This window comes from Theobroma cacao, chromosome 10 (genome assembly GCF_000208745.1).
Source record: "Theobroma cacao cultivar B97-61/B2 chromosome 10, Criollo_cocoa_genome_V2, whole genome shotgun sequence".
Lineage (NCBI taxonomy): Eukaryota > Viridiplantae > Streptophyta > Magnoliopsida > Malvales > Malvaceae > Theobroma > Theobroma cacao.
The window spans coordinates 10249617-10259293 of NC_030859.1; the positions used below are offsets into that span (position 1 = coordinate 10249617).

The following is a 9677-nucleotide window of genomic DNA, read 5'->3' on the forward strand; positions in this document are numbered from 1 at the left end:
AGGACAAGATCACAAACAAAACATGTATTACCAAATATCTTGGGTTTAATAAGAAAAAAAGACTTGGAAAGAAAAATGACAGTGTAGGGAATATCACCATGAAGGACAAAAAAGGGTAGTCAATTAATTAGAAGACAAGTTGTGGAGACAGCATCAGCCTAAACCTATTTAAAAACTTTCATATGAAAAAGAAGTTCTCATGCTACCTGTAGACACCTATTTCAAAAAATAAAAAAATAAATGATAATGAAATATAATTAAAAAAACCAAAAAAAATAAAATAAGAAATAAATTAAAAAATAAAAAAAGGAATGAATAGGAAAGGACTGAATGTGTGCTCAGCCCCTTCTCCAGTCCATCATTACAGGGCATTAATGCCCTTGAAAGGTAGCCGAATTTTGGAAGGAGTGGTCACCTCCGGCTACCAACCCCTCATGTTTGCTAGAGCCTTGTGAAATCATGCTCAGAAGAGCATGATTTCACCTCTGGATTGTCCAAATTTTTGGACAATCCAGTTCTTAAAAAGGGGGCTTCGAACCGATTTGGGGGGAGGAGAAAAACAATTTTTTCGAAACAAAAAACCAGAGAGAATCGACAATCAAAGTCCCTAAGAATCCTTAGCAACCTAAAACGCAGAGAATCAAAAACCTTAAGTTTTCTAGCAGCCATAACCATAAATTCTCAACCAAAAAATACAAAAAAATCAAAGAAAAATACATGATGGGTGAGGGTTTTTGAGGGAATGTTTGGGTAGTTTTTAGAGGGATTTTGGGGAGGGGTTTTGTGCGGCTGTTTTGGAGGCATCTTGAGTTTTTGATGAGCTTGGGTTGCCACCGGTCCCTTAAAGAAGGAGAGAACTTTTTGGGTTAAAGAGAGAGATAAATTTTGGTGCCACCGTTGGGATTTAAGGAGATGAGGCCGTTTAGAGACCGACACCGGTGGAGAGAGGGGAGATCTTAACTGCCACTGGCGAAGTGAAGGAAAAGAAGGAGCCTATGTGGTGCTGCCAGTTAGGAAGTGAAGGGGATTCTTGAAAGTTGCCGTCGGTGAGAGATTTTTGGGGAAAGGGCTGCAACAGTTGAAAGGTTTAGAGGGATCTAGGAGTTTTAGAGGAAGGTCTTTTGGTGGCCGACGAGTAGAGAAAAGGTAGAGAGGCCGACGGGTAGAGAGAGAAAGTGAGGGGAGGAAATGGGGAGAAAAGAAAGAAAAGGGATTTATACCTAGGGTTTAAAGTGAAACGGCATTGTTTTTGGGAAGGTGGAGTGGTGATCAAAATGGCGTAGTTTTAGAGGTGGAGAGGCTGTGGTTTGTGCACCAAAACGATGCATTTTGAAAAGAGGTTACGCGGGCCTCAAGAAGGCAGTTTAGTTGGAGCAGGCTGGCTATCTTAGGCCGCTTTTAGCCCAGTAAGGTAAATCCTTAATCTTTTTATGGATCTGTTTGTGTTTTAGGTTGGTCCATTTTATTTGTTCTAAATTATTTTAGTATAACATTTTAAAATTTTTTAGATGATAGTTTAAACTTAGGAAATTAATACAAATAGAAGAACATAGAAATAATAAAGCAAAAAATATATTAAAACATATAAAAAAATGTCTAGTTATAAAAAGCACTTAAACCTAGGAGAATATTTATTAAATATATAAGTTTAGATAAGTGAAATATATATATGTAAAATAAACAAAATAAATTACTAAATGAAATACGTTTGTAGTAATAGATCTAGACAAATAAAAAAAATAAAAAACAAAAAAATAATAAAAATAGATAAATGAATAAAGCAAATAGATGATTAAAAAAATAGGATAAAATAATTAGTTATTTAATATAGATAAAGTAATCGTTTAAGTTTAATACCGATGATAGGATGTCCATTCAGAGCGCGAGAAGTCGCAATTTCGAGTAAACTTCCCTAGGTTAGGGGTTTCAATTAAGACTCCACCAGTACGATGGGAGGGTCTTAATTTGGAATTCCAATGTTCTTAATTTTAAATAAAATAAAAAACTATATATGCAATCACCAATTAATCAAAATATACAAAACAAAATAAATAGAAAATTAGCGATAACAATAAATTCGTTAATCATAATACAAAAGTGGAAAACACATATTCAAAAAATAACAAATTACGGATAATAAAAAATACTTGGTCTAAAAATTTGATTTTGGAGTTTCGTATAATAAATAAGTACCTATATAGTAAAATATATATCGACATAGAAATGGTTATACAAAAACAATTAATAAACGTAAATTATTTGTTTATAATAAACTCACACAAAGAAGAAGTAGTAAATTTCATGGAAACTAAGAAATGAACATAGAACCTACGAGTGCATCACGTATCATGGTCGCATTGTTAAATGTCATGGCATATAGATATATTCTATATACGGGTCTAAACCCCGATGATGAGACTTTCCGAGAAAGCTTGCCAAGGCGAGTTTCATCGGTAAACTCCCTAGGTGAAAAGATACCTCTGAACTCCACCAGTACGATGGAAGGGTCCAGAGAAATATCTTTAATAAAAGGCTTTTACCCGTATTAGGATTTGCATTCATGAAAATACTATTTTTTACTCATAAACGACTATCCCGATGATGGGATCTACCAAGTAAACTTGCGAAGGTAAGTTGCTAAGGTATTTCCCTAAGTGAGAGAATACTTCCGGATCCCACCAGTATGATGGGCAGATTCGGAAAGTACACTTAATAAAGGATTTTCGTTTGGCATTATCCTAATTTTATGCCACGTATTTCACAATTGCATCATGTGCATGTTAAACCTGTAAAAAATGTAATAAAATATTCTAATAAAAGATAAAATAAATAAATAACAATTAAGGAAACATAAGAATAAAATTAATGGGTTAGGATAATATATGATTAAATGGTACCGTTTGTGGAACGAGCGTCACGGGGGTGCCAATCCTTCCCCGTGCATAACCGTACTCCCGAACCCAAATCTAAAGGATATGTAGACCAGTTTATCGTTCTTTCGACGGACCTAAAATTAATTTAGGATTTCATTGAGTAAGACAAAATAGGATGGCCAATCACACCTAAGAAAAAAAAAAAAGATTGGCGGCGACTCCCAAATCACACCACGTCTAACGGTCGAGTTCTCGGACCTGCACATTACGACAGATGGTGACTCCACTGGGGATGCTAGAGAGTCAAGCCATAATTAATCATAGGTTATCTTAAGCCCTAAATGATTTATTGTTTCCTTCAAATTTAAGCATTTGTTTTATGCATTTGGTTTGGTGCATTAATTATTTTATAATCATTATTTTATTAAATTGTGGGGGATTTAGGATAGAGGAATGTGAGATTGTCCGTCAAAGGTTGGTATGTTCCTTCACACACGCGATACTTGTTGCATTCATGCATAAGCTTTCTACCCGGGCTTTTCCCTTATTAGGAGGGAGTTTAGTAGCTACGCTCTCATGAGGTGATAACCTCCGTATGGGCTGGTGAACACCCCCACTAAAATTAAACCTAGTCTGTTTGAAGCCTGTAATGGGTGAGAACCGGGGTGCCTTGCTAGTCCGAGTGGACGATAGTGATGAACAATTTGAAAACCTTTAGCCGAATTCAAAACTAAACCCAGCATATAGAGTGCTGTAAGTACCCTTTCCCTAGCTAGAGCTTCACCCACGCGTTAAAGAGTATGACCTTGAATTAGGCACACATGAAGGAACTCCTCTTACATCCTTTGCTTTAAATTCCTTTCCAAAAATAATAAAAGTCGTGGAGTAGGCTACGTCCAACGATGTGATAAATACCCACGACACTGGTTACTGTTTTTTTTTAATGCAAGTTAATGTAACCTACCGTACTGACTTGAGTATTCTTTGTCTTTCATTTGTCATGCATCCATCCGCATCATTGCATATAGGGAAATATTGGCTATACAACAACTGATTGACTAAAGGAATCTTGATTACGCCTATGGCATCGTTGTCGGCTAGCCCACTCAATAAATACAGGAATGATTATGAGGTCGAACTACAAATGAGACAAGCTCAGAAAATCGAGGGGGACTGTTTGGCTAAGGGGCATATCCCAACTCTCCCAGAGAAAGTTCATCTTGATCTCAAACAGAACGACCTTTCAAAGATGACGGGTATTTAGGAGCAATGGAGGTGTAATAGTCGAGACAGTTTTTGCACCAAATATGGGCACATCGTATGGCTCCTCTATGTGCATGTAGACGATCAACTACTTAGGGCAATCACTCAATTTTGGGATCCCTCTTATCGGTGTTTCGTGTTAAATAAGGTAGATATGACACCGACAATAGAAGAATATTCATCATTGCTCCACATAGATCAAATGCAATCCAACAATGTATATTGGAGAGCTTAAAAGACCGGGCATCGAAGGAAACTGGCCAAGATGTTAAATATCACCACTAAAGAAGTCAAGCAGAACTTGAAGAAAAAGGGAGACACTGAATGCCTATCATGGATTTCTTGAATAATTACATTAAGAAACACAAGGAAGGTGAACAAGGTCTTCTTGCCTTTGCCCTAGCGATATATGGGTTGGTAATTTTCTCAAAAATCCTAGGGCACGTTGAAGTCTCAATCATCGATTTTTTCGACCAAGTAACAAGGGACACCAACCCAGCGCCAGCCATCATAGTTGAGACGTTAAGGTCATTAAATCATTACCGTCGGAAGGGTGAAGGGCGTTTCATCGGATGTGCTCAACTTCTCCCCATATGGATAGAAAGCCACTTTGAGTGCAAGGTTGATAAATTTTGAAAGCCGTTCCTCTCATCAAGTTGTCCTATTCGTGAATTCTACGAAAGCGAATGGCCAATTTGTAAGAGAAAAAAAGAATGGATTGCTAGATTTCGAAGGGTTATAAGTGTGGAGGTGACTTGGAGGGCTCCTTGGATGCCAAGGGTGCAAGTGTTGTACAAATGTGGGGATGAACCGTGGGTGCCACTAATGGGACAGTGGGGAGTAATTAGTTATGCCCAAATAATGGTGCAGAGGCAATTCGGGTTAGAACAGTTTGTACCTATGACACACAGGCTTAACTAACTAGAGTTCACATACGAAGAGCCGGGAACCTTTAAGAAGATCCAAGATATTGTTCAAGCATGGAAGAAAACAAGTCAGATGGATCAAGGACAGTTCACTGATGAGGTCACCACTAGATACTTAGCTTGGCATAACCAGCGAGTAAAAGATGTTGTATGTCCTTCAAAAAGTGCATCCAAATTTCCTGTTGGTCTATAACCTCAAGATATTCTCTTAGAGAGTGAGCTAGCTAGAAGGAAACTGGAGACGGAAATGATGAATATGAAGTGCAGACATGAAGTAGAACTTGAAGAAGTAAAGAAAGAAGCCTCGAGGAAAGTTCAAAAGGCTTTTGATGAACGAGACGAGTGGAAAAACAAGTTTGAAAGTTCAAATGCGACATGTTCAGCTTTGGTCGCCAGAATTCAAGGAATGCAAATCACTACTAATACTTTGCAAAACAAGATACAACTACAAGAACGGGGTCATACAAGAACTTAGGAGTGATTGCAACTTAATGGAAGCAGCCATAGAAGGCTATAGAGAGCAATATGTAGCCAACAAGCAAGAATACTTTCGAATGCGAGAAGTGGGAAACTCGTATGAGCGAGACCTCCGAAGGAAACAGTCTGAGATGGAATGGATATTGATGCAAATGAGGGAGGTAGCCTACAAAGTAAGGGAAATGGAAAACAAGACCGAAGATCTCAGGAAAGAGATTCTCCCGAAAGATGAGCTTAATGAGCACCTAATAAGCCACCTCAAGCTAGTACGGGACCAGTATGATCGAGTTGGCCCTTTCTTTTGAAGCCAATGATGTAAATGATCTAAGTAGTGATGTAATCAGATGCTTAACTTTTATAAATCAAGATTCCCCACGGCAATTATTGTTGGATGGCCAATTTTTTTCTCTTGCATCATATATGCATAATTTATTCTATAAAGAGCAAAACAACTTAACTCTTATCATGATCAATTCTTTTATAAAAAAATAAATAAATATTTTTTTCTCATAATCACATTCATAAAATAAGAACGCATCTAATTCATGTTTATGGTTTAAGAAATAAAGGTTCCAAGATAGCTCAACAAACTAAGATTGGTGATCAGCGTGTTTATAATACTCGTTGACGAGCAAAAATTATGAAAGAAAAACAAAGGGAACAGATGGATAAAATGGAAAAAGCTCAAGAAGAGATGAGAGAGCAGTTATCAAAGATGATGGAATTGATGATTAGCTTGAGTAATGGAAAAATAGTGGTCGAAGAGTCAGCTCCGCTAGAAAATCCACTGGCACAAGACACTGGAAACCCAAAGGATGATCCACCTTATCCCCGAAGGTTCACTCCACCCCATGCCCAAACTTTTCAAAGGGTTCATCCTCAAGTGATACCACTTGCTTATTACAATGTACCACCCCCATAAGCCATCAATCGACTCAAGGACAATTTGGGTCTAATTCTGGGACAAATCCTGCTGAACCAATACACGTTTCGGATTTAGATGATAAAAAAGAGCAAGAAAAATTAAGGAAGAGCTCATCACAAACAAGAGAAAATGAAAAAGACTAGAAAAAGTACGATATGTTGGAAGAGCGCCTTCGTGTTATCGAAGAAGTTGATAGGTTCGGTACCATGGACGTAGTCAAACTATGCTTAGTGCCGGATGTACTGATCCCTACCAAGTTCAAGGTTTAGAAATTTGAAAAATATGACAGAATGAAGTGTCCCATGGCATATATTACCATGTATTATCGGAAAATGGCTGCACAGTCTCATGATGACAAGTTAATGATCCATTTCTTCCAAGATAGCTTAACTGGGTCAGTTGTTCGGTGGTATGTACAACTGGATCAGAATCATATTAAGACTTGGAAAGATCTAGCAAGAGCTTTTGTAGCCCAATGCAAACATGTGGCTGAATTAGCCCCTAATCGCTTATCACTTCAGACTATGGAAAAGAAGCAAAGTGAGAGCTTCAAAGAGTATGCCCAAAGGTGGAAGGATATAGCAGCGCAAGTTCAGCCACCTCTTACAGATAAGGAAATGACTGTGTTGTTCATAAACACACTCCGAGCTCCATTTTATGAGTGTTTGATAGGCAATGCCATAAAAAACTTCACGAATTTGGTCTTATCTAGAGAAATAATAGAAGGAGCTATCAAAAGTGGAAAAATTGAAGGGCATGAAGTTGCTAGCTCAAAGAAAGGGAGTATGCCCAAGAAAAAAGAAGGGGATGTGCAAGCAGTAGCTCACGACAGCCAACAAACCCACAACTTTAGCCCATATCCCCTATACCCCCCATACCAACCCTTCTATTTGAACATAGGCAATATTGCACAAAACCCATATGTGTACCAACTTGCCCCACAACCAACGTTTTAGACCAATGTTCTCCCACAAGCTCGACCACTAAAACCGGTAGCTTCAAACAATAATTCTGGTAATGGTCAAAGAGGACCTAAAACTACCCTAGAAAAACCTAAGTTTGATCCTATTCCAGTCCCTTACACTACATTGTTGCCACAACTCATAAAAAATCGACTCATTGCTTGAACCCCTTTAGAACTACTCTGACCTCCTTTTCTAAAATGGTATGACCTGAATGCGCATTGTGATTACCATTTTGGAATTCAAGGACACTCCACAGAGAATTGTACTGCATTAAAACATAAGGTCCAAGTGCTTATTAAGGTAGGACTTTTAAATTTTGCTAAAAAGGATAATTCAAATGTTGATGGGAATCCCTTGCCTAACCATAGAGGTTCGATAGTGAACACAATACATGAAAGGATGATTCGAAGGGTGAAAAGGAATGTCAACGAGATTCAAACGCCAATGGATAGAGTGTTTGAGGTGTTGTCCAAAATAAATGCCATCACTCCAGAACCGATAGACATAAAAGAAGTAGGGCATGATTTCACCTATTCTTGCAAATTCTATATGGGGGTTGTTGGACATTCCATTCAAAATTGTAACGACTTTCTTCGTAAGTTACAAGAGTTGATGGATTTGTCAAAAATCGAGTTTTATGAAGTAGGTGAAGAGGATTTGGTTGGAACCATAAATGAAGAGTCCCCAACTGTCGTGGCATCAAATTCGGTGAGTATGGGTAAACCTAAACCTCTCACCATTTTTTATGAAGAAACAAGGAGTCCGATGAATAATATGCCCTCTACTATGATCGGAAGTGGTATCACCATCGAAGTCCCCAACCCGTTCCCTTACAAAAGTGATAAGGTTGTCCCATGGAATTACGAGTGTAATATTTTAGGCACAACTTCATCCGCCCCTCAAGCATTTTTTGAAGATCTAACTGGTGTGGGGGGTATAACGCGAAGTGGGAGATGTTATTCCCTTAAAATAGCAGAAAGAGTTGAAAAAGGGAAACCCACACAGGGAGAAGGAGGCCTGAAGGAAGCAAATACCTTTTCCAAGGATCAAGTTGTCAAATCTGTAGTTGCTCCGAACAATGAGGTCAAAAGACTTGTTACCGAGAAAGAAGCGGGTGAATTTCTCAAGTTTATCAAACATAGTGAGTACAGTGTGGTAGAACAATTAACTAGAATGCCTGCTTGCATCTCACTGTTGTCCTTGCTTTTGAATTCGAAAGCACACAAGAATGCGCTGCTTAAAGTCTTGAATCAAGCTTATGTGGCACAAGATATATCAGTGAAAAAGTTGGACCATATCGTGGGAAACATTACAGTGGGGAACTTCATTGCCTTTAATGATGAAGAAATTCCATCGGGTGGTCGAGGAAGTAACAAAGCTCTGCACATTACCATCAAATGCAAGGACCATGCCGTACCTAGGGTTTTGGTCAACAATGGCTCAGCTTTATATGTCTTGCCTCGCTCTACCTTGACCAAGTTGCCAATAGATGTATCTTATATGAGAATCAGCCACATGGTTGTAAGGGCCTTCGACGGGACCACAAAAGAGGTGGTAGGGGACATTGAACTATCGATAAAAATTGGCCTTTGCATTTTTTAGGTCCAATTTCAAGTCATGGACATTGCCCCGTCTTACAATTGCTTATTAGGGCATCCATGGATTCATATGGTGGGAGCCATACCATCTTCTCTTCATCAAAAAGTTAAATTCATAGTTGAGGGCCAACTGATAAGTGTATCTGCGGAGGAAGACATATTGGCTATTCAACCATCATCTGCTCCCTATGTAGAGGCAGCAGAAGAAGTCCCAGAATGCTCTTTCAAATCTTTTGAATTTGTTAATGCTACTTATGTGGGGGAAAGAGAAGTGATATCGACTCTTCATTTGTTAGTAGCAACTAAAATGGGGGTTAAGCAGACAGTGGGTAAAGGATGCAGTGTCGGTTTAGGGCTAGGAAAGAATTTATAAGGAATTAGCCATCTTTTGACTCCAATCAAGAATGAAGAAGGTTTGGTTTAGGGTACAAACCTACCAAAGATGAGAGAAAGATATTGGCAGCGTAAAAGAAGGTTAAGAGGATGGTTCAGCTTGAGGGAAAAGAGGAAGAATTTAGGAAAAAGATAATTTCCTTCTTGTATGAAACCTTTCGATCCGTGGGGTACATTCATACCAAGGTATCGAATGAGGTCAATCAGGTTCTACGAATGTTTGGTGAGCTATCAATCCATATGATCAAAGATGAAGA

At 38.5% G+C, this 9677-nt stretch overlaps 1 protein-coding gene across 1 annotated transcript; it reads left to right on the plus strand.

Annotated features, from left to right (window-relative positions):
- Window positions 7874–9400, plus strand: LOC108663613. Its single transcript, XM_018128828.1, has 2 exons — window positions 7874–8920; window positions 9032–9400. Exons 1-2 carry the CDS (start codon window positions 7874–7876, stop codon window positions 9398–9400), a joined length of 1416 nt encoding a protein of 471 aa, XP_017984317.1.